This window comes from Bos grunniens, chromosome 1, assembly GCF_055505025.1.
Source record: "Bos grunniens cultivar Pamir isolate PY7600 chromosome 1, Bosgru_T2T1.0, whole genome shotgun sequence".
Taxonomy (NCBI): domain Eukaryota; kingdom Metazoa; phylum Chordata; class Mammalia; order Artiodactyla; family Bovidae; genus Bos; species Bos grunniens.
In genome coordinates, this window is record NC_141165.1 from 46,539,264 (window position 1) to 46,567,005 (window position 27,742).

Genomic DNA, 27,742 nt, shown 5'->3' on the forward strand with positions numbered 1-27,742 from the left:
AAAGCAGAGCTCGAGGTGACAGGCGAGCGAGCTGCTTCGGGAGTGCAGTCGCGGCTTTCTGCGCTCCCCGCGGCAGAATGGCCCGAGTGCCGCTCGCCGCTTCTCCAGCCTATGACCCCTAGACGCCGGAGCCCACCCTCCGCGCCCACCCCCTGGCGCGGACCCTGCCTGCGAACCGGCGTCGCCCGGCTCAGCTCCTGTGGTCAGTTCTCTCAGACAACCCGTTTCAGGTAAAGGACTCGGTTCTGAGGGGCCGATGAGGGACCCTCGCTGGGATGGTGGTCACGGAAGGGGGTGCCGGCCTTGCTGCCTGCTTTCACAGATCTGGGGTGATTGGTGTTTAGACTACCTTTTTGTACCGAATTCACTTGGATCCAGTCAATATCAGGATGGCATTGATTTACACTTTTAGTCACTTCGGGTCTCTAGCAGGTGTATAAATTGGAGTAAGACACTGGGTTTAGTCGAGGGCGCCGGCGGCTCCCCATTTCCCACTGTGTAAGGGAGGCTCGGGGGCGCGTCTATGCGGTCGTTCCTGCCGGGCAGACCCCTGGCGTTCTGAGGCGCACATCGCGGGGGAGAGCACGGCTGCTGAGGGGAGCCTTCCGGCAGACCCGCGTTACGGCTGCAGCCCAGAAGTTTGCAAGCTGTTTTCAGATTAACTTTAAAGTCCTCGCTTTCCTCCCCGCCAGCCCGAGAAACGCCCTTTGCGTTTCCTCCGCTCTGCTCAGGTCGGTCCTCCGAGCCTCGCAGGACAATCTTCTCGGGAAGGTCGGTCAAGGAAAGAAAGAAATTGAGGCGCCGCGAGTGGCTTCTGGAAAGGGGAGGGCAGCCGGGGCGGGGGGTCGCTGGGGGGTGGGAGGAGGCTGGCCCGGGGGTATAGGAGCAGGAGGGGGTGGGATCCTCGGGAACACCAGAGATCTGGCCGCGAATAGGCGTCGCCGGGCACAGTTCGTGCGGTCCCGGGCGCCGAGCTGCGCAAACCGCCGCGGCCGGCAGGAGGCGTCCCTCGGACCCCCGGCCGAGATCCGAGCCCAGACGGAGTCATGAGTCGGGAGCGGGGCGGTTTCCCCGACGGTGGTGGGGTGCAGAGTGCCTGAGAACTGGGCCATCACCCGGGGGTATCGTGAGGTGAATGGTGAAGCTATAGGTCGCTGGCAGAGGGACTGGAGGAAGTGTCCTTCCAATCTTTTTTTTTTTTTTTTTCTGTTATGCAAACTAATTGAGGAACTAGGTTCTAGTGACTTCCTCACTCCAGCCACTCCTCCAGTTCTCTGCCTCTTTCTCGGTTTTATTTCTGAGTTTGACAGAGGGCAAAAATAGGAAAAGTTGTGGCGTGTGTGTGCCCTCGTATAAATAAACTGGGTTTCGTGTCTGTTTTGCCTTGACTGGGTGTGATAGGAGTGGTTATTGTGTGTGTGTGTGTGTGTGTGTGTGTGTGTGCGTGCGTGGGGGGAAGGCACAGGCCAGTTTGGTGTGGAGAGGGAATACCACAATCTGTGCCAATTGTGCCTTAAGGCAAGAGCACCAAATGATGAATAATAACGCCTGGCTTGGCTGCTTTCCAGTTGATTTATGTCTTATGTCAAGTCCCTCCTTCTTCGTGAAGCTTTCCCTAACAATGCCAGCTCACACTGAACTCTCCTTTTTCTACCTTTTCTTTTGTACTTGCCCTGTACATTAACGCCTTGTTATATACTGTTTTTAATTTTTCTGAGTTTGATTTATTATGCACTTTTTACACATGTAGACTTATAAATCCCTCCAGTTAGATCTTTTATTCTTTTTTCTGGGGACTCAATTTTTTTCATTTTGTTGCTTTTCTTGACTCATAAAGGCTCACGGAACTTGCCATTTAATTGGTGCTTTTTCTTCAATAATTCAGCTAGAAAATATTATGGAGCACCCACTGTGTGCATGTGCTAGGCACTGTACCCTGGATGCCTACTTGGTGAAGTCATGAGCCCTTGCGTCAAAGATTTCTTTCAGTCTATTGGATAAGGGAGAAGAGGATTAATTGCTCATCACCACCCCTTTTCCACCTGGCATAATGCTCAGTAAATATTTTCAGAATTAGTTAATGAATGCTAGATTGTGGAGGAGACACCATTCATCATTTTACAAAGTTTTCTTTGCTTTTTAAGTTCTAGTTTTTTTCAATGGGTCTGATTCTTCAAAGAAAGCACTATTTAAGTCCCTGAGTAGTTCATTCGGAATCTGAAATTTGGTGTGTTTTGTTTTCTTGTGTTATTTTTCTGTGCCTTCTTTTTTTTTAATTCACATATGTAGCTTTTCCAAAGACAGGGAGGCCCCTTTCTGTATTAGGAAGTTGTTTTTGGTTTCTAAAAGTGTGCAGTGGTTGTTGCTGATATAGCTTCTGTTGCTAAATCAACCCTGGTATTCTTCCGCTAGTAGTGGTAATGTTTTGGGGATTGCAAAAGTAAACCCTTAACATCCTTGGGGAATGTATTGGAACTTTCTGCATCTAGACGTGCTTCAACAGGTTCCTGGTTTTCTCCCATATAATATTTCGGTTGAGAGCCTGCTTCCTGCATATAGCCTCATACTGCAAATTCACTCACAGTTAATTTGCGGTTTTTCCTGCATTTGACAAATTTTTTTTTTTTTTTTTTTACAGTTTTTGTCACCTCATGAAACAGGAGATACATAAACAGCTGTGAAGAGAACCACAAAGCAATAGAGATGTGGTTTCCTCACTGTCATAGATGCACATATTTCTACCCCTCTCTCCACTCCATCCTAGACTTAAACTGTAAAAATTCATATCCCAGCAGAATTACAAATCATTATATATTAAGTCCACAAATAAATGTCAGGAGCCTCGTAGAAGATGCTCTCTCTCTTTCATCTTTACCTGTCTGTGGGCTTTTGAATAACCTTGGCTCCTTTGGAGCCTTGATTCTCAACAAAATTAAAAAGTGACCTGTAAAGATGAAATATAGTATAGGAGGAAGCATTTCAGGAACTTAGAGAATAAAACAAAATGTATTGATGAATGAAAAGGATTCTGTTGTTGTCAGCTGGTAATTGATCTTCTTTCCTTTCCTGGTAGGATTTTTAGACTGAGGAGCAATTGGAGCTAATCTACATCATGGAAGTGGAAACCACCGAACCTGAGCCAGACTGTGTAGTGCAGCCTCCTTCTCCTGATGAATTTTCATGCCCAGTGAGACTCTCTGAGAATATCACTCCATTGAAGACTTGTTTTAAGAAAAAAGATCAGAAGAGGTTGGGAACCGGAACCTTGAGGTCTTTGAGGCCAATATTAAACACTTTGTTAGAATCTGGCTCACTTGATGGGGTTTTTAGATCTAGAAACCAGAGTGCAGAAGAGAGCAGCTTACATGAACCTATGGTGAAGAAACCCTTGGAAATCAATACATCGTGTCCACCTACTGAAAACAGTATGCCTGTCCTGATTCCCAGTGGGACAAATGTTGGGGCCCAGATGCCAGAAGCCCATCCTCCCACTGATGCTCCGGAGCAGGTGGTTCCAATCCAGGATCATAGCTTTCCACCAGAAACCATCAGTGGGACAGTGGCAGATTCTACAGCAGGGCACTTCCAGACTGACCTTTTGCACCCAGTTTCAAGTGATGTTCCTGCTAGTCCTGACTGCATAGACAAAGTCATGGATTATGTTCCAGGGGTTTTCCAAGATAACAGTTTTACAATCCAGTACATTTTGGACACCAGTGACAAGTTGAGTACCGAGCTCTTTCAGGATAAAAGTGAGGAGGCCTCCCTTGACCTTGTGTTTGAGCTAGTGAACCAGCTACAATACCACACTCACCAAGAGAACGGAATTGAAATTTGCATGGACTTTTTGCAAGGCACTTGTATTTATGGCAGGGATTGTTTGAAGCACCACACGATCTTGCCATATCACTGGCAGATCAAGAGGACAACTACGCAAAAGTGGCAGAGTGTATCCAATGACTCCCAGGAGCACTTGGAAAGATTTTACTGTAACCCAGAAAATGATAGAATGAGAATGAAGTATGGGTATGTATTCATAACTACTCTAAAGCTATTGTTAAATCCTAGAGAGAAGGTAAAAAGGCTAAAGGCTTAGTAGGGTGGTTTCTTTCAGTAGTAACCTAACAGGTTTTATCCTCTTTCTACTTTTGTTCTTTTGGCTGTGTGCTATCCTGATTTTTCATGGCAGTTGAATGCAGGCTATTTATCTAACCAGACAATGAAGGTTTTATGATTTGAACAGTTCAGATGTCACTCTGCGCAATATGTGTGTGACTGAGAAGTTGCATATACATTGAATATTGTGAATCAAATACTGTTTTAATCACACAGGAGAGCTTGCTTTTGAAAGAAAATCTATGGTGAATCTTATAAATTATGAATGCTTAATTTATCTAATTTTAAAGTTTTGCATACTGAGAAGTTGCTATATTTTTAAAAGAACGTAGTGGTAGTTGGAGATTTTCATGACCCTCTTTTCATTTTGAATAGTTCAGAAAATTTTTCTGTGCATGACTCTGAGACCTTCCCAAACTTCTGAATTATGCCCAAACATGTTAAGTTTCTTTTTTAGTTTCCTTAAAGCTTTTTATCATTAATTTTATTATTCTATTTATCTCACAGATAAATTGTTCCACAACCCAGTATTTTTTTAAACCTGAAAGAGTCTTTTAACAGTGAGTGAAGGGAAAATCTATGCTAATGGACATATTTATTTGTCATTTACATAAAAGCAGTTATCCTCATGTTTTTGTAGGCAAGACCTATATTGGGTTGACCAGGAAGTTCATTTGGAAAAAAGATTGTATAGAAAAACCCAAATGACCTTTCTGGCCAACTCAATAAGTACATTGGTTCTTTTAGTACGGATATCCAAGCATTATTCACTGATAGGGGAACTGAAATTTCCACATCTACGTTCTTTAATGAACTTGGAAATAGAGAAATAATAGTTGCTACATATAATGTTGCTAGTGCAAAAATGGTTGTATAATAAGCACTGATCTTTTGTTTCTCCTGTAGTATAAAGGGACTTACAACAGGCGGACTAGCCTAACTCAAAAGTTCAGAAGAACTTTGTGGAGAGTCAGTTTTGTTCACTGATAAGTTATACGACCCAAGTGTCTGGAGAGTCTGAAGGCAAATGGTGGTAGTGAACCATTTCCATGTTGTCCAGTGCTATTAGTTTTGATGTTAACCTTCCGTGTTCTAACAGTGCCAGAGCATTGTTGGCATCACAGTAACCTGGCCTTTGTTTAACGTCTCTTGCTCCCATTTAGTCTTAGGTAAGTGGTTTTCTTTGAATATTTCAGTACACAGACCCATCTGTCTTTTTAGCAGTTTAATTATCATCAGACTGGAATTTTTTATCTTGTGTTTCAAAAGCTACCTGTGGAGCAAGATGTGAAGCAATATAAAGCCCAAGTTTAGAGGCATTATTATGTAGCAGACCTTGGGATAAAAGTAAAGTTTATGTCCAGAATACAGTTTTCCTGATCATAAATGTATTCTCTTAATAATATAATGCACTCAAGATCCCGTCCTGCTTGGGTAGCAGAATTCTTAGATCCTGTAATAAAGCTAACTACTTTTGACTTATTTTTTTAAGCCAGCATTGAAAGACAGAAAAATGTTTTCCATTTTGTCTTAAAAATATTTTTAATGTATTGTCCAAAATCTCTGTTGCCTATGAGCTAGCAATTCTAATTGGTATGTCAAGGGTAATTAATTTTATATACTCTCAAAGCCACTCTAATCCTTCCATCTGCAGATGGCAAAACTGTGCATAACAGTGGCCTCCCACTTCACTCTTATGAAGCAGATTTCCAGTCTGCTGAGTACTTGAGCATCTTGGTACATTAAGTTTGTCTGTTTGAATTGCTTGGGAAGAAACTAGCAGAATTATTGTCCAACACATTATGTTATCTTACCATGAGCAAGACAAGACAGGTATTTTGATCCCAGAAAATCCAGGAACTCTTAGGACAGCAGCGTATTGAGTATTTTATCCTTTGGTAAACTTTCTTTACTGAAAAATAGACGTAGAGGAAAGCCCATATGCATTCATTGTTGGATCAGTTATAAAGTGATTACAGTGAGTGCTTGATTTCCAACCCAGTTTAAAGGAAGTAAATATTTATTTGACACTTCAGAGGAAAAGTTTGAGAGAATTGTCATTATAGTTACTATTGCTGGCACTGTATTGTTACTGGTGGTAAGTGGTCCTGCCCTGATAAAAATAGCCAAAAGTATTGTTAATTACTAGTAAAGTGAAGTTCTCCGTGGACTACAGTAAGAAATGTTGTAAGATTGTAGATAGCTAAGTGTCAAAAATGGGTTTTTGGGAAGTTGACCTGTGGTCACTGCAACCTGGTTTTCCTTGTATTCCAAAGCGATGTTGTGTTTCCTGGCAACAAGATGCAGATAACGGCATGTTGAGCCTTGCTGAGAGATTCACAAACAAGCTGGAGCAGCCCAGGTTCACATGGTTACCACATTATTTGGCTAAAGCTATTAATCTCTGTGGTCAGGCCTGTAAAGCTGGTCTGTCTGTGCAGATTGCACATAACCAGGAAGTGTGTGTTCAGCTGTGTATATGCCCAGGTCGAACCTGGCAGTCTCTGGATTCAGGAATAATGAATGGCAGTTGTTTATCCCAGTTGTTTTCAGCAGTTTATATGACTTGGTAAATCATTATTATATACTATACCCATAGTAGTTCATTGTGTGGAACTTGGGGAAAGTTCACAGTTCTGCGTCTCTAGCAAAGATAAGAGTTCATAGTTTCAAACTGTGTAGATGAAATTCTTTGGTTTTTGCAAATGGATTTAACATCTGATTTAACTCAAATGAGATGTGCAGTGTTCATTTTATTCTTAAGAGTGAATGGAAGGAAAGTTGAGCTAGGTAAGTTCACAGGTACCTTCCAACTATTAGTCAGGATGCTTAGCTACTAAAAACACTTACGAAAACGGGATTTCAATAATAAAAGTGTTTATATGGTTCATTATAATGAAATTATTTTAACTATTCTTTTCCAATTTTGCCTTCACTCCAAATTGTATTATTCCACTTTGCTTTCGTACTGCTTTTGTAACATCAACTGAAAACTAGTTGTATGTATGAACTCCCCATATTTAGTTGCTGAGGCTTCTTTTGCACACAGGATGAGCTTTGGAGAATTTCCAAATCCAAATACACAGTTAAGAAAACAACATTGAATGTTGTGTTTTCCATTAAGAAAACATAGTCTCTGACAGTTTAGGCACTCATCCTTAGTAGAAAATGGTAACTAAATGGCAGGACTAAGCGGTTTTAAAAGGGTCTCACTAACTGTGCAGAATACTGTTGTGGAGGATGTGCAAATCTCCCTTTAGCAACTGAGATCGCCATTAGTTTTCACATTACATTCATTTTAAAGTGTGCCAGAATAGTCTCCTAGTTATTATCACCCATAAGGAAGAGGCACTGTGCTGACCTTATTTTGGAGGTAACCTATAGTTGAAAAATATGACCAGTGATTATTTCTAATTCTGAATTTCCTGGAAAAGGGAAGGATGAAGAAGAAAGTTGCGAACACTGAGTCCATGGTTAATTTTTGTCAGAAGATAGTGTTTTCTCCTCTTTAGAATTAAAACATTGATAAAAGAAGTTTGGGGCTTAAGCCTAGAATGTTGTCATAGCTGTAGTTCATTAGTTTTGAGTGATTTTGATTGCTCATTGCTCTTAGAAGTTTGTTTCTGTTTTTTAAAAAACTGTCCAAGGGACAGTACCATTAGAAGACTTCACAGGAACTGTGTGAAAGAAGAATTGCTTATTAGTGATAATGAAGAGCACTTGCTGTTCTTTTCTATATGACTTGCAGAGTGGATTATCTAAAGTAGACCAAGCTCCTGACTGAACTCTGCTGGAATAGTTAAATTAGCCAAGTTAGCGCTGGCCTGCACAGCTGTGATGATGTATGAACTAACTCATTATGTGTTATTGATAACACAGAGAGAGGAGAACAGCTGAAACTTACTATGCCTTGTGACTTTTTGGTATTTCTTGAATATACACAGCTGGATGAGTTTGAATTTATTTAAAAAATTCCTGCCGAAGAGAAAGAGAGCTCCATAAGCAAGAACTGTGTTTGAAGTGACTTTCAAAATGTGTGCCTTGTGCTTCAGGAGAAAGCAATCCAGTGAATTATTTTCTGTACCTCTTTATGATGTTATTTACATATGAAATAAAGCTAATTGGCTTCTGTCTATACTAATCCAGGGAAGTTACTGGGTCTGTGTAGCGCCTTCATGGGAATCAATAGCAATCATTCATTTATTCCCTTTCTGGTTTTGTCAGTAAGCAGATTAGACTTTTTGAAGCAGCTGTCACCTGGCTTCAGGTTGGGGTCAGTCTGTTCCTGATATATTCATGGTCATGAAAATGAATCTTGTAGAGAGCAAAGATGTATAACTTTTAAATCAGACAGTTGGAGGAAATAACTTACAAGGTTATCTGATAGTTCCTAAAAATAATTGCATGATACATTATACATTTTCTTGTTGAGTTGACTCTAAAGCTTTTACTTTTTATTATAAATAGAAAAAATAATAATTCAACATTTAAAACTTCATTCTGCATATATGAACGTGCAGAAAATGCAACTTTTGAGTGATTACTCTGTTCCTGTAAAACTACTCCCTAGTGTTAGACTAGAATTTCTAGATTATAACTTTGCATTCTACCATAAAGCAAAGGTAAATTCATAAATTTCTTCTGGGTGCATCTTTGATCTTAGTGATTCTTAGTTTCATATTGGGTTTGGGGACTATTTCTAAAGGGTGTGAAGCAGTAGGTAACCCTTACAAACCTTGCCTACTTAGGGAATTTGAATAAAATGCAGCCATTTAAGACTGTGACTGCCTGTAGCCTCTTGTATCTTATCCCCTGATATGAGGCCACCAGATTCTGCATCCTTTGTCAAAAAATAATTTTTTTCACATTTAAAATTAGGACCTGAGATCCTCTTAACCTAGGTCAGTACCCTTTGATACTTACCAGTATCCTGTTAGTTGCAGTTGGCTTCTTGTGAAAGGAAAGCTTATTTTTGAGTTACAAGATGATTCTTGGTTATTCTAAAAAATTTTTTTGTAAGGCTGGTTCAGATCGGACATGGTAAGTTTTACAAGAAACTCTCTTTGTAAAAGCAGTAGAGTTTCTCTTTTAAATAAATCTGAGAATATTAAGCTAAAAGGAAGTGAATATGAATGATGTTTGTACCTTTGGAAGATAGCAGAGTGCTGAGGGTTGAGACATTTTGTGTTTCACTCTGGGCTTGAAATCTGTAGGTAACAGCTTAAGATCTTGAGGTGAACTGCACTTTGCAACACCATCAGCAGAAACTGTACAGAAGAATAAAATATTTATAATTAAAGTTCACCATTTCTAGGAGCAAACAAGTTATGTTTTTAGATATGAAGGGACTCCCGTAGCAAAACAAAATGTTATTTTTATATTTATAGATTATTTATGGCAGTGCTTTCTAGGGACCAGGGATCATACTGCACAGACTCGCCTCTCTTTAAAATCCCTGTAAGTGTTAAACATAATCCAGTCCAATCCCCAACACATTAGCTGAAAGCCTCAAATTTCTAATGTAGATTAATTTCTAGTTAATAGGAGGATTTGAAATTATAAGGGATAGTTTCTGAGATACATTTTGAGATCTTCAAAAATGAAGGATTTTATATAAAAATAAATTCCACTTACTGAGCTTGGTATTTTGATTTATATTTGATTTGTGCAAAAAATAGTATTGTAGTAGTGTTGTGCTAAATAAATATGAGTAATTCTGTGAGGAGCTCATTTTAGAAAGTTGATTATATTAATAAACTTCTGATTATGAAAATTCCAGGTTTCCTTGCTGACCTAGCCTATTGCTGTTGCTAAGACAAGCATAGAAGGGAGTTAACTAAGCACTTCTGTTTGCTGTGACCACACAAGAAAATATGTCTGTCTCCTCTATCTTTCTCTGCTTGGTGCTGTTTACTTACTGGTAACACCCACTTGACCAGTAAAGAACCTTTACATGGTCATCACAATGAAAGGATAAGCATGTTATGAGAGTGAGAATGCTAGAGCAACTGTTCTGTTTCATGTTCTACAGAAACCAGTGATTTGTGAATGTGTGTACCACAAAATGTGTAAGGAGTGCATTAAAATCCCTCATGACTAAGTTGTCTGAGAAAGAGTTTGGGAAATTTGTATTCTGTATGCAAATAGATATCATTTGTTTTGGTGCTGTTGCCTCTGAGCATAAGGAAGGATTTGTCAATAGTCTTATGTTGAAACCTAGCACTTCTCATAATGATTGGAAAATAGTTTAGGCCACATTTACAGGAATTTCTCTTCATTAATTTTTTCCTCTTTTTGGATTAAGAGCTTTTAAACTGTTACCTTCTCATTTGACGTATAGCCATAAAGTTTGTGTGATTTTCTTTGCTCTAAGTTTTTACCAGCACTGAATAGTCAGTGAAGAATGGCAGGGGTAGGTCCAAGAGTGAACTTTGCTTGCAGTGAACTTTCAGAATCTTGCCTGCACCCTGTGATCTTCACAGTTCTGCAGCTGATCTGGGCCTAGGGAGGGCAAATGGCACAAACTACTCTAAATAATTTCCTGCTGCGGTTGGTCTTTGGTTTCTGACTGTCACCTGGCTTTGCTCTTTCATTTCCAGGCATTGCAAGAATAAAAATAAGCACAGGAGAAATACTAGGTTTGCCTTCCAAGGTAATATAAGAAAGACATCTTTGAATGGAGGGCAGAGAATGTAAAACAGAAGGAACTTTGCTTTCTGATGTTAGGATCGTCCAAATGCTGCCACTCATCAGTAATTAATGCCACTTATGTAAAGTGTTCCACAATTAATTTGTTACTAAAAAATAATTTTTAATTTGGTCATTTATCAGTTAGTTTGTCTGTACTGAGGAAAAAGGCAAAATTTTATTTTTTTTTATTGGAGTTTAAATGTTCTACAGTATTGTGTTAATTTCTGCTACACAACAAAGTGTATCAGCTACATGCAAAATTTTAAATAACCTTTCTTTAAAGGAGTTATTTATAAAAGTCAATTCAGAAATTAACAGATTGTACCTAGTCTAGGGGCTACTAGGAGATAAATTTTGTAATTATTTATAATTAGTATTTCATTTATGAGTAAACAAATTCTAAATTGATATTATTTGAAAATTATTTTTAAGCAGTTTGCATAGTTGATTTTATAATTATGTAGAAAAGTTTTATAAGTAAATAAAATTCAGCCTACTTTAAGTATTGTCAGATTTCATATCCACAGAACTTAATCAGTTGAGTACATGGCAGACATTTTTTATTTTCTACTTTGAGATTAGAAACCTCTCGTTTTAAAAATACTTCACTTGACAAGGGGATATTTATTAATCTTCATAAAAAGTGATAACTACTAATTTAAGGTAGTATAAGACATGATACATTTCTTTTTAATCTGCTATATGTTTCTTATCCCAGCTGTTCTTATAGAAATTGTTTCACTTCCTCTTCAGGCCATGATTGAGATGTCTCACTTAAGTTGCCTTCTGAGAGTCTCAGGACATGTGACTGAACAGGGATAAAAGTTAAGGCTATATGACATTTTTGATGTCTTCAGGGTGTGAAATTTAGGCCCCTGCCTCCATAAATAGATAGCTGCGAGATCTTCTGATCTCAGAATATAATTTTTATTTATGAAAGATTTTAGGCTTATCCACATATTATTAAAAAGTTCTCTTGCATTACTTGCTTTGAACTGATAGTTTTGTAATTTAAGGAAAAGCCCAATATAACAGTGTTTTAGTAGGTTCTCTTCCTCAGGTAGCTATTGTAATTTGCTTTCAGGGGTTGCCTGAGGTAGAGAGGGCTTATGATTTGTTAGGGGTTTAGGAAACACTTAGGTGTACTCAGATCTGGGCCATGTCCTAGTACAGAGTTCTTTGAGAATAAACTGTTACGTGTCTGTTTAGTTCCCCACATGCTTTTGGATAATATAGAATTATAAAAACTTAAAAAAACAAGGTATCCTTTCATATAGACAGCCTACCTGCCTGCCTTTTTTCTCCTATTTCTTATCCTCTCATTTTTATTTCACTGTGTTCACTTCTAGAATCACTTTAACACCACAGATTAGATGTCTGACAGTTTGTAAATCAAGCATGCGGTTTAGCACACAGATTATCCACTGTGTGGATAAATCCACTCATTAACTTACTGCCTTCTCATTCGCCTGTTTCCAAGATGTCCTAGGAGGGACCAAGAGAGCAGCACACACAGCTAGAAGTTTGCTCTAAGACAGCTGATCCCCGGACACTCGAAGCCCCATTGAATCTTAAAGTGGGAAATATTTTTACCTACCCCCCAAATCTTTTGCGGTAAATATATCATCCAGGTTTAATGTTAATTGTTTTACACAGTGCTCTAAGTCTAAGCAATCCTGCTTTGAATAAGTCAGGGTCTCCTTAGAGGTGGGCAGATTTAATTGCGAGTCAACATTTGATTCTTAGCTTGCTTATAACTACTGAGGGTCATACGCAAAGTAACGTTAAAATAAAAACAAAACAAAACTCTTTGAGTTCTGATTTGTAGGTATGTCTGTATTTACAACTACTTCTGGATACCAAGTGGGAAAACCCAGTTGTTACCAGGACCCAAAGTCATACTGTAGAAGTTAAGTAGAGAAATTTAACCTCTGGAAAACAGTGAAAGGTGTTGCTTTGTATGTAGGCAACATACAAAGATAGATAATTTTTATTGCCTCCCCAAATAACTTCCTGCTATGTATTCAAGTCAGTGTTAGCAAAAATCTTAATTAGTGACAGAATAAATGACAGTTATTATGCTTCTAAAGCAGAAAGAGTACATAGTCCTCTGAAGTTTAATAACTACACTGCTTTCACAGTGTATTTTGGTATTATATATGCCATGGCTTTGATTCTCATCACCTTGTAACATATTTGAAGGAATCTATAAGCTTCCAGATATTCCAGCACTGCTAAATGAGTTCCTGGAAACATCAAAGCTAGGTATCAAAAGCCAGCTATATTTTGTGCGCCTGTGGAATTTCTTTAGCAGCAGCAAACATACCCCATCTGTCATGCCTGTCTCAAGTCTGTAGCAGAAGAGCCTAAATAACTCTCGATACTGCATTTGATCTTTATCCTTCTCTCATCGTGACCTTCAGCTAGGGGTGACATTTTCCCTTTATATCGTAGTAATAAATAATTGTGTCTGATTAATCCAGCTGATTAGGGTGGGTGTTGATTAGTTTGAGGTCACAGGTTTATCCTTACAGAAACCAGTTAACTTTTATAGGCAGGAAGCCAGGGTTCCGAAGTCTAACTCATCTAGTTAAAACTGTACAGAGTAAGGTCCAGAAAACTCAACTTAACTGACGTTTGCTAAAGTCTGAGTTCTGTATCTTATTTGCATCATCTTCCCACTTAAATGTGTTCCATCTTCTGTGATTCTAGTCTCATGTAATGGCACCATTAATCCAGTCACCAGAATATAAACGTGGGACACATCCTGGACTCCTTCTGCTCCATTCAGCCCCTCCATGCAGTTAGTCTAACTCTTAAATACTCTCACATCATCCCCATTGTTGCCTCTTCAGTTCTTTGCCATAATTTGTCTCATTTGCAGTTTTAGTAGCTATAGATGGCTAAGCATAGAATGATAAATATTTATAATAAACATGCTAATAAATATTTAGCAAATAAGTGCCTATCTCCACCCTTCCCCCACCTCCCTCTACCAAAATAAGCAAATCAGCCCTCCCTACCACTGCTGTTGGAGTGACCTTTATAAAAGGCAAATCTGACCCTTGTTGAAATCCACCGGTGATTCCTGTAGCCCACAGAATCAAGTCCTAACCTCTTAACCCAGCACACAAAGCTCTTCATTATCTGGCCCCAGCCAACCTGTTCAGTTCAGGCTTATCTGTTATCATCCCGCTCACACACACAGACACCCTGACCTCCCACATGAACTGCATGTGCTGCTTGCTCTGGATTGCTTGAGCCGCGCTTGGTTGGCTTCTGCACATGTCAGTCACTCTGCATGTGGTGTCCTGCCTCTCGGGGTCTGCCTCGCGGCTGGCCAGACCTGGCTCTCATTTCACCTACTCTGGGACACCTCCCTTGACCACCTTCCGTGACCCTGTTCCCAGCAATTAGGCCTTCTGCCTCTGGATTGTTCCCAGACCACCTTTGTGCCACACTTTACACTGTGCCACAGAGTTTGCTTGTCTTTTTCCCCACTGACTTTTGGGCATTTTACCTTTTTCATCTTATCCTGGCCATAGCCCAGCACTTAATCATTGTGTCTACTTATGATTACTTTTGTTTGTTGTCACATTTCTTTCTTGGTTTTGAACAATTTGTAAATAGAGAACTTGTCTAAAATGGTTACATTCTCCTGAGCTCCCAAACACATAATCCCAAGAACTATTTATCCAGCGAAGGGATTCTGTCCTAATTTCTGGTTTATTCAGCAACTGTTTCTTTAATAGTTTTGGTTTCCATTCCATTCCATTCTGTCATTTATATGGCAGGCCCTTTTTACTTTTTAGGATCTGACATACACATTCGAGAACATATGATGGTGTAGGTGTTGGTACACTGTGTGTTGATACTGTATGTTGGAAATGTTGGTATGTCAAGATATTTGTTGAGTGGGAAGAGAGTCATTGTTCGTAAGCATCTAAATTATGAGAATGGGTGTTCTCTTCAGAATTTTTAATTAATTTTGCAAAATTAATTCTTACATTGGTATGTGTGCTGGTGTGTTTGGTGAAGCATGTTGACACAGAATTGTTAATATTTCTGCAGTCCAGTCTCCTTCCCATTAAAGCGAAAATCACCCATTGGTTCACAATTCTTTTTTCTAATTTATTGTGATAAAGTTTTATTTTGAGTGAGTCCAGATGGATTGATTCAGCCACATGATATATTTAACTAAATCTAAAGCATACTGCGCAGTGGCTGTCTCCCATTCTTGCTCTTCTCTGGCCATCCCTCAGTCAGGCTGTCTGTAAGTCAGACAGGGTTCCCATCTGCCAGGATGACTGCACCCTGCTTTTAGGAAGCCCTGTCTCCTCTCTCCAACCCGGTCTCTGGCACTGTCTCTGCTGCTCAGTTAATACACATCCTGTATTGACCACTTTGACCTTTTACCTCCATCCTGTTGAAGTGAAGTGTTAGGTTACTTAGTCATGTCTGACTGTGATCCTGTGGACTGTAGCCCACCGGGCTCCTCTGTCCTTGGGATTCTTCAGGCAGGAATACTGGAGTGGATTGCCATTCCTGTCTCCAGGGGATCTTCCCAACTCAGGGATCGAACCCAGGTTTCCTGCATTGTAGGCAGATTCTTTACTGTCTGAACTACCGAGAAATCCCTATTTCCTATTAAACTGTTCCTAAAATTCTTTCCCTTACAGAAATTTAGCTTTCTCTTACAGAAAGCTATCTTGGATTGATTACCTTTATGTATTCCTGGAGCAGTAGCCACCTCCGCTCCCATAATGCTGCACGCATTTTCTTTGTCCTCTCATTCCCAGAATGTACTTGTGTTAGATAGGCAGATGTACTGCTTCTTTGGTTTTAGATTTTGTTAGTTTTTTCTCTCTTGAAGCCAGGGACTACATCTGTTTGATTCTTTGTGTATTGCCTAAAACAGCCCACCCTCGCCATTTCCATACACACGACTCATAACTGGTTTCTGATAATACAAAACAATGGTTTGATAAGAGTGGTGAATGTTGAACATTTGGCTTTCATGTTGGATGAATTTTATACTGATGCAGATTGAAGAGAATAAAAACTCTTGGCTTTGGATTTTTTAAGCATTCTCTGTTTAAGGGAGAGCAGGTGGTAAAATTAATCTTATAAAAAGATAATTTAATGTTTTTCAAATTTGTTATTTTGTCTCTGTCAAGTCTAGAAAATCATATTGAAAATCAAATAGAGCTAAAACAGTACTTTGATACATCAATCCACAGAACAGTTGATTGTAGTAAATTAGGATTTGTCATAGAAATTTCATAATGCCCAAAAGACTGAAGTGCTCAGAGAATGTAGCAAAGGCTGCAGTTTTAGATGCCTTTCTCATGCAAATCATTATCTATGAAGTCTTAATAACATAGGCGTAAACAGAAATTGCTAGAGAGATGTCTAGAATAAAATCTGATACTTTAACAGCAAAAAGCATTGGCTGTTTATAGTATAATGTATGTTAACGTATTAACTGCACTACTAAGAACTCCATAAAGAAAATACTGAGGATTTGTTGACTCATAATTGGGAACATTTACTGGGAAGTAAACTTAAAGCAGGAAAATCTGTTTAGAAACTGGAAGTGAACTTAAGATGAAGAAAGAGGTTAATATCTCTCCACTCGATAACATAAGATTCTCCTAAAATTAAGGGAAAATTGTTTAAAGCAACTTGATGTGAAGTTTCAGTATAGGAGTTCCAGGTTTCAATATTTTTCTTTTTTGTAGAATTTCCCAGAAACGTTTTTTTTTAAATTCTGGATTATGTATTCCTATTTACCATAAATAATTTTAAACAAAGTAGTGTTCAAATGTGATATAAACTGCATTTTATTGTCTTCCTATTTCACACTTTAAATTATATGTTCTTTTTAAGACTACATCCTGCTAGTTAGGATGAAATTAGGCATTCTAATCCTCACTTGGAATTAAGTAAGAAATTAGGGTTTGGGGAAGTTCTTTAGGACTTTTTAAAGGAACATAACTGCTTTTTACAAGTTATGTGCTCCATGGCCGCATCAGTTCGTATATGACTTTTAGTTTTTTGGTTTTTGTTTTTTTCCCAAAGAGAAGCTAATTCACAAATTATGAACATTGGGGTGGAGGGTAGGAAATATTTTCTTTCCCTCACATTTGCCAGGAGTGTTTAGTGAGAGATGTTAATAGGTATTCATAGTAAAAGGGAGAGTATTGTCATAGGTTTGGAAGAGTACTTTCTAGCCCTCATCATGGTATTGATACTTCAGTATCTACCTTCACATATTTACGGGACAGAGGAGTAGATGCAATAAGTAAATTGTTTAACTCTGTGTAGACAACTTTTTCAGACTTGACCACAGAATGTTTTTTTGTGCGTAGTACCTATTTAACAGTCCTTGGAACAAGTATTCCAAGGGCACAGTCTGGAGTTTCACAGTAACCAACAAAACCCATAGGTCAAAATTCATACCCTTTTCAAAATCCTAATTTATGACAAGAAAACATGTCAGTTATTGGGAATATCTGTCCAAACACCTCGATTTCATATGAGCCAGTTTCGAGTGCCACTGGATCTGGAGTATCTGGATGTGTGTTAAAGACATTCATTTAGAAATCTGTGGTAGAAAGAATGAAACAATGCATTTAAAAACTTAGTCACTCTGTTTATAGCTGTGATGTTATGTTTTCTTGAAATATACACAAGAAAAATGAACATTTTGCCATTAATGGTTCAGATGAGTCAAACACTAGATGAAGTCCCATTAAAAAAGAAACAAAAATTTTTTGTACCACGCTTTATAAATTTAAGTGATTCTGATTTATATAGTGGGACCTCCCCCTCCCCAATAAAGTATGGATGCAGCAGCAGCGGACCATATAACAAAATGACAAAACTATTCTCATAGCTGAACGTTATGATAATCCAGACTATTTTTTCGCATCATATTTTGTCAACCTTTTTTTTTCCCCACCCACAGGATAAAAAATGATGTTAGGTAGATTAGCAGTACTTGCCTTATCTGAGGTCATTTTATTTTTCCTATCTTTCATCAGGCAGTATTGTGTATTCCTATGTTGGCTTAGGTGAACTGATGCCTCTGAAAAAAAAGACAGGCTTCAAGAGAAGTTTCTTTTGTGTCTCTCTCTGCTTTCCATGTCAGCTTCATCCAGAGCTGACTCCCTGATTGGTTGAGACCAGGTTTGGCTCATCCTACTGTGGTGGGAAGAGCAGGACTGTGTTGATTGGTTCAGGCCAGTGATGCTGTAGGATAGACTCAGTCCCTGCTCCATGGCTTGGACATTTTGGTCTTGTTAAGAAAAGACATAAAGGAAACGGGGAAACCACTTACAATGATATCTTTTTACTCCAAACAAAACAAGCTTTGAAAATTCTACAATATACTATACTAGGTATTTGTAATGTCATATGAGATGTTTAGGTATTTCTGTTTTGCAAATGTACTGCTATTAACAGTTCATTTTTTCTTGGGTCTTTTTAGAGGACAAGAATTTTGGGCAGATTTGAATGCCATGAATGTGTATGAAACAGCTGAATTTGACCAACTACGAAGGCTGTCCACACCACCCTCTAGCAATGTCAACTCTATTTACCACACAGTCTGGAAATTCTTCTGTAGGGACCACTTTGGATGGAGGGAGTATCCTGAGGTATTTACAGAATCTTTTTCCAAAAAGTACATTTAAATTTTTTTGTCTTTCACTGTTCCTTTATGACGATGACTAGACAGAACCACAAACCAGAGAGCTTATGGATATAAAATTGAATCTTGTTGACAGTGAGTAATACTTTTCTCTCTTGATTTTTCTGGAAATGTATTTTTTTCCCGTTAATTTCTTGGAGCCCATAAATGGAATACCATTGTTATCAGAGAGAAAATGCTTTTCCCAGTATCTTATTACAATAGGGACCAAGTATTTACTGTGATAAGTACTCAGACTCAGTGCCAACTTTGGAGTAATTTTAATGAGATGAACACTAGTGTAACTTTTGGCTATATCTGGCTCCTGGTGATTGGATCATGTGTTACACTATTAGCATTTTAGAAGACTGGGGAAATCAATTGCCCTTAAGCCCCTGGAAGAAGTACTTGAAAATGTTTATTGAACCATGTGGTCAAGCAAATCAGTCATTTAAAATTCTGTCACAAGTGCACACGTATTCTTAGTTTGAGATGGTAAGAATAGTCCATCCATTACACAGTGAGGTTTTAAAATGATGGTAGTTTACTTTGCCTCTGAATGAGAATTCTGAGTCACAATTAATTGCCCTGAAATGGATTTAAAGATTAATTTCACATTTCAAAGATCTGACTTCTTTAATTGGTTAAATTCATTTCCAGCATTACAAAAAGGGAGAACTGACTTACCTACCTTAGATTTTCTTTTAAGGAAACAGCAAAAGAAAACAACCTAGTATGTTAATTAGTGTAAAACACAATATTGAGTTAAAATTTCTTCTTAAGTCGTCACTAGTATCTAGTATCTTCTGAAGAGAATAGAGGCTGTTTAAAGTATATTTGGATAGTCCAGTGTAGTTGGAGTGTCTTTGTGTTTTTACTCTTGAGAGGTTTCTTGGGTTTGGAACTTAATTGATTTATGTAAGCAGTATATACTACCATCTTTAATCTTCTTCTGAAACCCTCTTAAGGAATAGAAACAATAAAATCTCCAGGAAATTTGTAAGGCCTTTAATTAGGATAGACTTAACCCTTCACATGTTTCATAAGGTGGGAAAACCATGAAAGCATCTTTCTGTTCTGCATCTTAGAAAAAAATAAAATTCCTGCATATAACAGGAAGTAATTTGATTCACTGTACTTTTTGGCACTCTTCTGATGTTAACAGCAAAGTTAACTTTTTACCTTTTGTTACATTAACATTTTTCCTGTCTTATAGTGACTGTTTATTGCTTAACTTGCTATGTTTTTTCTTTACCTTCTGTTTTCTCCTCCATAGTCTGTTATTCGATTGATTGAAGAAGCCAACTCTCGAGGTTTGAAAGAAGTCCGATTTATGATGTGGAACAACCACTACATTCTCCACAACTCATTCTTCAGAAGAGAAATAAAAAGGAGACCCCTTTTCCGTTCCTGTTTTATACTGCTTCCATATTTACAGTAAGTGTCCAGCAGAAATTCTCACCCTCCATTTTATGTAAATGTACAACTTTTAATGCCAAAACGACTTTAAAAGATTATTATCTCTAAAATGTAAAATTGAGTTATTCTTTAGGTTTAATTCTTCCAAAAATAGAGTTCAGATGAGCTATAATTAACCCAGCACTAAAAGAGTGAGCATCCTCTTGCATTTTTTTGGACTAGAAAGCAAACATTTTTCCACAACTAAAAGTAGTTCTGTCTAGATTAAGTCAGAGTTTGCATTTGCCTCTTTCATGGAAGATTAAGACACCCTTCCATGTTATGGAACTGTTTTCTAGGCCAGGTAAATGGCCTTGGCAAGTAGAGATTGTCCCTCAAGGTAGGGTTCTCCATTCGGCTCCCTTCAGTGAATTTGCATGGAGCCGTGGAGAGAATTCACCTTTTCAAGCAATTTGCATTCTCATTTGCTCAGTAAGGCCCATTTTCCTGTAACACTCTGAAAGTACCTGTCATACTTCTGGGTTTGAGACTGAAGTCATCCTTCTGAATTAAAGGTGAGCTCTCCTTCCAGTTTCCCCAGTGCCATTTTTCTTTTCTTTAGAGAGCCTACTGGCATATCTCCATATTTGGCAAAAGCTGGGGCACATTGCCATTAGCAAGGCCATCTGAAAGGTAGTGTCTCTAGGGAAATCATTATCTACTCTAGTCAGGTAGATCATATTTAAAGCTTGATTTTTAAAATACAACTTGGTTTACTTGGCTTTATGAACTGGGGAGATCTAGGGTAATAGTGGTTGGCATCTTATATTCTTATTAGTAGTTTATTTCAAGTCCAAAGTGTGTTTTTTGCATATCATTATGGTAGTCTTAATGATCCTAATTCTGAGATTGCAAAAGGAACATTAAAAACAAAATATAAACAAAAATCCTTGAAATGCTCAGTACCTAAAAGCAGTTTGTCAGTAAGGCAGATTTTAGAAATATATGTTTCTAAACTTGAGGTAAATATGTGCTTTCTTCTTAGTTTAGGTGTGAAAATTTTACCCTGTGTTTTTTTTTAATTAGAAACTAATAAAAATGCCGTTCTGTAATTACACTAGCACAGCTGGAGACAGTGTCAGCGTCCAGTAGCTAGGAACATGCTGTCCTCCTAGTGAGACAGTAGAGCTCATCAGTGAGACCCGCAGCTTGGCATGCTGGGCCAATCAGGCATGATGCAGCTTCTGAGTGAGAGGAAGAACGCTCGTTCAATGCTGCATTGTTGGGAGAGTTTTACGGAAGAGTGAAAATTGATTTGTTTTGATCCTAAGACTGGCAATTACGGAATACCCTTCCCTTCACCTTTTTTTACTCTTAGGCTTGTTTTGTAGAAGTATGAACTGTAAAAATAGTATGAGCAGTAATAGAGTTAATGCCACAAATATGGCCTTCCTATTTATAACGTTGGCTTACAAGAGAACAAAGAAAGTCACTCTTTTCCTTTTCAAAATTTCCTATTTTAGTCTTCTTATCTGGACCAGTAATCATCAGGTAAAAAGTAAGAGCTTAGCAAATCAAAGAGATTATGCAGACATTTCAGTGCAAAAAGAGTAGAGCAGCAGCAAGTTCACCAGGGTGTGATGGTACATGCAGCCATTGCGTTCCTGTCTGCCCTAGAGTCCAGGGCTGGCCTAGAGGGGAGAAAGAGGACAAGGACCAATTCCAAAAACAGATTTCAGAAATGGATTTCTAGAGAGACCATGATCTTAGTCAGGAAGAAAGTTTTGTTTTGAAGTCTTAGTAAGTGCAAAGAGTCCAAGAAAATCATAGGTGTCAAAAAGGCTTTAACTATCAGGGGATCAGAGATACCTAAGAATTGGAAATGCTAGAGTAGGGAGGTGGGGGTGGTGGTGCAAGCTTAACTCATGAGTTTCCTGCAAAGTTGACTCTTTTTAAAGGGTTTCCCTGCTTTTTCCCCACGTCCAGTTTTATTAACATAATTGACATAAAACACTGTATAAGTTGAAAGTGCACAGCATAATGACTTTATATATATTATAGAATTATTACCACAATCAAGTTTAGCTAGTGTTTCTCATAGTTAATTTTTTTTCCATGTGCTTGCTGGTTTTTAATAGGGCTAGTAAAAACAGAAATATTACTTTGCCAACAAAGGTCCGTCTAGTCAAGGCTATGGTTTTTCCAGTGGTCATGTATGTATGTGAGAATTGGACTATGAAGAAAGCTGAGCACCGAAGAATTGATGCTTTTGAATTGTGGTGTTGGAGAGGACTCTTGAGAGTCCCTTGGACTGCAAGGAGATCCAACCAGTCCATTCTGAAGGAGATCAGTCCTTGGTGTTCATTGGAAGGACTAATGCTGAAGCTGAAACTCCAATACTTTGGCCACCTCATGTGAAGAGTTGACTCATTGGAAAAGACCCTGATGCTGGGAGGGATTGGGGGCAGGAGGAGAAGGGGACGACAGGATGAGATGGTTGGATGGCATCACCAACTCCATGGACATGAGTTTGAGTGAACTCCGGGAGTTGGTGATGGACAGGGAGGCCTGGCATGCTGCAATTCATGGGGTCGCAAAGAGTTGGACATGACTGAGAGACTGAACTGAGTAAAAATCTTATTCTTGAATATTCTTAGAATGCTTGAGCTAAACACACAAATACCAGCTTTCGAAGTTTGGAAGTCCATTTCAATTGACAGGACATCTGTCCTGTGCAGTCACCTCATGGTCTTGAATAAGGCCTGAGACCCAGAAAGCAGTGATCCTCAGCCTTTCTGGCACCAGCGACGGGTTCCATGGAAGACAGTTTTTCCACAGACTAGAGGGGTCAGAGGAGGAGAAGGCAATGGCACCCCACTCCAGTACTCTTGCCTGGAAAATCCCATGGACGGAGGAGCCTGGTAGGCTGCAGTCCATGGGGTCACTAAGAGTGGGATACAACCGAGCAACTTCACTTTCACTTTTCACTTTCATGCACTGGAGAAGGAAATGGCAACCCACTCCAGTGTTCTTGCCTGGAGAATCCCAGGGACGGGGGAGCCTGGTGGGCTGCCGTCTATGGGGTCGCACAGAGTCGGACACGACTGAAGTGACTTAGCAGCAGCAGCAGCAGGGGTCAGAGGGAGGTTTCTGGGTGATTCAAGCATGTTACATTTATTGTGCATCTTATTTTTATGATTATTATAGCAGCTCCACCTCAGATCATCAGGCATTAGCTCCGGGAGGTTGGGGACCACTCCCCAAAAGGATAAAATTAATTTTTACTTCATCACTGAAGTTAGGAAATGTCATTCAGAATGGCCAGGGGAGGGAAGGAGAGTGATAAACGGTGACCTTAGATTAGGAGAATTCATTCTTCAGAGGTCCTTGAGTACATGCTCCATAGCCTTTGACTGACTCTGGCTCTCTAGAGAAGGCTAGGTATGTGGGAAGCTTGCAGTGTGTCACTGGAATACCTATGAGCTGAATGTGAAGCTTCCGTTTGGTGAACTGATTTCCAGGCAGGAATGGCAGAAGAAAGAGGAGCCGTCTCTCCTGGTGTCAGTGCCAGGTTTTCAGTACAGCTGTGACCGCCTATAACCTATTTTGGGCAGAGTGGTTGGGAGAAGCTTACCTTCCTCCTTCAACCCAGAAACCTCTGTTGGTAACATCAACCCCTAACAATACTGGGAAACCTGGTGGGTTAGGATTTAGACTCTTCACAGAGCAGGAATAGAGGGAACAGCTAAAAATAAGGAGATTACAGTCTGTGTTTCCTGCCATTCCTCTAGAATAGTGACGGCTTTTTAAAGAGTTATGTACCTGTCAGAATTTGATTAAAGCAGTGGGGCCTCTCTTTAGAAAAATGTACCAGACAGGAAAGGCTCTGGAGGAATCTGTCAGGTCTTTGTGAAAATGCTCCAGAAGAGAACTGGCAGGCCTTCTTTGCCCTGAATCTGACCATCAGGGTTAGGATTCCCTTTATCTCTGCTTGTTTCCTTTTGCTGTATTTTGAAAATGGCCCAGAAATAGGATTTAAATCATTTAATCAGGTAGGAATAAGTAAGTGCTTATCTAAACTCATCCTTTAGAGTAATAGACCTGAATTTAAGGTTCAAGGATAGTCTAGTGTCTAGGGCTTAAGATAATTAGCTCTATCTTAAGCACATCTAAAGCTATAACATTTGAATTGTATTGATGGTTTTTTGTTATATGTGATATTTAAAACTGAAGCAAATGCCAAATGTTAGCTTTCTTTTGATGCCTACTCCATGATCTATTTGTTTTTATACAAAAACTAAAAGTATAAGCTTTTTTTTTTTTTAATATTTTCTGTCGTCTCCCTGTAAGCTCCCTCTTACCCACCTGCCTCACTGTCTCCATTCACTATGCTTCCCCATCTAAGTAGCCTTTAGTAGTGATACGTTTTCTGCTTAGTACAACAAAGTTTGAGGAACACATACAAATTGTTGTTACCTTGAAATGGAGTGTAACTATATAGGCAAAAGAGGAATCCAGGACTCAGGAAAGATATTTATAAATTGGCACTTGCTTACTTGCCTTGCAGGAGTACATTCCAGAGTTTTCTCCATAAGGAAGCCGGGGGGAGCTAATAATAGGTTATCTGTACAGTGTTCACTCTAAGGTTTTTTTCTTTCCTTTAATTGATAGCATTTTCTATAATTTTTTAAACTATTTTATATTGGAGTATCAGCCAGTTTTTTAAATATGCATTTTAGCTATTCAAATGGTAATGTTAGAGCACTGTAATGTGAGTTGGACTTACGCTGAGGTTTTCCTCCCTCTCCCTTCCAGGACACTTGGTGGTGTTCCCACACAGGCTCCTCCACCTCTTGAAGCAACCTCCTCATCGCAGATCATCTGTCCAGATGGGGTCACCTCAGCAAACTTTTACCCTGAAACTTGGGTTTATATGCATCCTTCTCAGGACTTCATCCAAGTGCCTGTTTCTGCAGAGGACAAAAGTTACCGAATCATCTATAATCTTTTTCATAAGACTGTGCCTGAGTTTAAATATAGAATTTTGCAAATATTGAGAGTCCAAAATCAGTTTCTTTGGGAGAAATATAAAAGGTGAGTCAGCAGTATTAAAAGTTCAAAAGAGGTTTTCTTGATGTAGTTAATGATAAATGCAGAACATAATAGGAAGGTCTTGCATAGAACTTAATGTCATATTTTTTCTTACATTAACTCATAATTCTCATAACAGACCTTCCAAGTAGGATTATTACAGTCTGCATTTGACAGAAAGAAAACTGAGTCACAGAAAAGTTAGATAACTTGCCACAGGTCATACAGCTAATAAGATATGGTGCTGGAATTTGAACCCAGGCAGGCTAGCACCAGAGGCCTTGTTATTGATCATTTTATGGTGCTGTATTTCAAGTCAGCCACAAATTAATGTAATTCTGTAGAGGGGAGCTTGCATGTAGATTTGAGGAACCTCAGAATTGAGAGACTTTCAGGTTGGTGGAATTAGGTAAGGAAGTCACCCTGAGAAGGTAAGCTGTGAGAGCTAGATTTGAAATGAAAGAGCAAGTGAACAAATGGTTGGTGGAGCAAAGAGGGAAAGTGCTTTTGTCTGCTGTGCAAAAGAGGGGTTTAAACTTGCAGTATGATCTTTGATGATATTTTTGCCCTTGAAGGCTATGTTAACATTTCCTCCCCATTGAAACCATAAAGAGAATATCATGCCTATTAAACTGATTATACCTTCCTTCTTCTGAATTTCCTGTCCACTTTTTGCATTAGGAAAAAGGAATATATGAACCGGAAAATGTTTGGCCGTGACAGAATAATAAATGAGAGACATTTATTTCATGGAACATCCCAGGATGTGGTAGATGGGATCTGCAAGCACAACTTTGATCCGCGAGTCTGTGGAAAGCATGCTACAATGTTTGGACAGGGCAGTTACTTTGCAAAGAAGGCAAGCTACTCTCACAACTTTTCTAAGAAGTCCTCCAAAGGAGTCCATTTCATGTTTCTGGCTAAAGTGCTAACTGGCAGATACACAATGGGCAGTCACGGCATGAGAAGGCCCCCTCCCGTCAACCCTGGCAGCGTCACCAGTGACCTGTATGACTCTTGTGTTGATAATTTCTTTGAGCCTCAGATTTTTGTCATTTTTAATGATGACCAGAGTTACCCTTATTTTGTTATCCAATATGAAGAAGTCAGTAACACTGTTTCCATTTGAAAAATCTTGGTACTGCTAAATTATTTGTATAAACTCAATCCAGCATTTGTAGCAGGTTTTGGATGGGTGGGCAGAGTAGGGAACAGCACTGGAAATAGGGCAGTTTTAAGACCATTTTTTTAAGTGCTAGAAAGTAAAAAAAAAATTTTTTTAAGAAAAACACAAGTTTTAAAATGACCACTTATTCTTTAATTATTTACTAATTGTTGTTACTGTACTCAGTGTGGAAAAGACTACGATTGCATACTCTTTTCATTCACACCTGTACATTATAGGCAGCAATGTTATTAGAAGCATTTTTAATAAAGAAACGGAACAGCCTAACTAAATGTGACTTAAGCCTGGTAGAAGTTTGGCCAAATGGAGGCTGTGAGCAAATGTGAGGATCCAGTTTATTTACAAAGATTAAAACTGACTGGAACTAGTACTACCATATTTACTCTGTCCAAAGCACTGCTGCTGTGGTGTAGGATGAGTTTATGGCATTCTAGTGGGTGGAAAGAAATTTCTGTTTCTATCAGTAGGACTGAAATATGTCACCCTACCACAGAGTTAAATCAGTGACTTTAACTGTTCTGCAGAGTTTGCCTGAGAACTCAGTTCTGTTTAGAGAAAGTAAGAGAAAAAAAGAACCATTTGAAAAATTTGTCACCAGCAAAATTTTTCATTAACTAGTTATATAAAATGTGGTTCTTCTGTTAAACTTCAGCCTTAGAAAACTCAGTCTCTCATTATCTATCGTCCACCCCAGTTTGAAGGAGTTGGGCACCTGATTTGCTTAAAGCCAGTCTTAAGAATTAAAAGTATTACTTTTAGGGTTCCAGACATAGGCCCTGACTGAAGGTTTTAGAGAAAGAAATAATACATCTGTAACTGAATTGGTTAGAGTTTATTAGTATACTTTGCACAAAGTAGATCTCAAAAAAGTATTTGTTGACATGGCAATATTGTTAAAGGTGGACCCCCACCCCTCTGCCTGCTTTGCCAGGTGTAGCTGGGTTCCCTGGTCAACTCTGTATCTTACACTACTTCACAGAAACACAGACTTGGAAATTGTGCCACTGGCCCAGCAGGAGCAGTGTTAGGAGACCGGGCCCCTGCCTGAGCTGAGAGGTAACTGCTCCGTGTACTTTGCCTTAAGCAAAGCAAACAGACCTGGATTTACAAAAGTGGAAGTGGTTGTTCACAAAAGAATTCACTATGGAACTCTTTCAGATTCCAAGCTCTCCTAGTATGTTTGCAGTTATTTCATTTATACACAACTCTTCAGGAACTTCTGTGTTGTTCAAAGCAAGATCTATCCTGATGTCTCAGTGACTTGGCCTGTTTAAGCACTTACCAGGGCTTCCACACAGTTATTTATTTTGCCCTTGTTGATCTTTTTGTTTGCTGCCATTGGCATGAAATAGCCAGCTGAGGCTGGGTTAGTTGTCCTTTCATTCAGTTGTAACTTGTAAACCAGTAATTCCCAATCTTTTTCAAGTTAAGACATCTTACTGTTGCTTATTTGGTTTTATGAAACTTGTTCCTTTTTTTCTCCCTAAAGGAAAAAAAAAGCTTTATGACATATTTATTTTTTTAATAAAACTAAAGCAAAAATAAAAGTTCTGGTAATTCTTTAAAAA

At 38.9% G+C, this 27,742-nt stretch overlaps 1 protein-coding gene across 1 annotated transcript; it reads left to right on the forward strand.

The window, feature by feature from the left end:
- TIPARP (TCDD inducible poly(ADP-ribose) polymerase) lies at positions 1–27,742 on the forward strand. The gene is made up of 6 exons (XM_086391628.1): positions 1–230; positions 3,074–4,026; positions 18,299–18,467; positions 19,776–19,936; positions 24,713–24,991; positions 25,670–27,742. Exons 2-6 carry the CDS (start codon positions 3,113–3,115, stop codon positions 26,115–26,117), a joined length of 1,971 nt encoding a protein of 656 aa, XP_086247754.1. The 5' UTR covers positions 1–230; positions 3,074–3,112; the 3' UTR covers positions 26,118–27,742.

Excerpts from the sequence above, each read along its gene's own strand:
- TIPARP (XM_086391628.1), top strand. The coding sequence starts at position 3,113 with ATGGAAGTGGAAACCACCGAACCTGAGCCAGACTGTGTAGTGCAGCCT. Across the intron at positions 18,468-19,775 it reads GATGGAGGGAGTATCCTGAG|TCTGTTATTCGATTGATTGA; the intron begins GTATTTACAGAA and ends TCTCCTCCATAG. Across the intron at positions 19,937-24,712 it reads ATACTGCTTCCATATTTACA|GACACTTGGTGGTGTTCCCA; the intron begins GTAAGTGTCCAG and ends TCTCCCTTCCAG.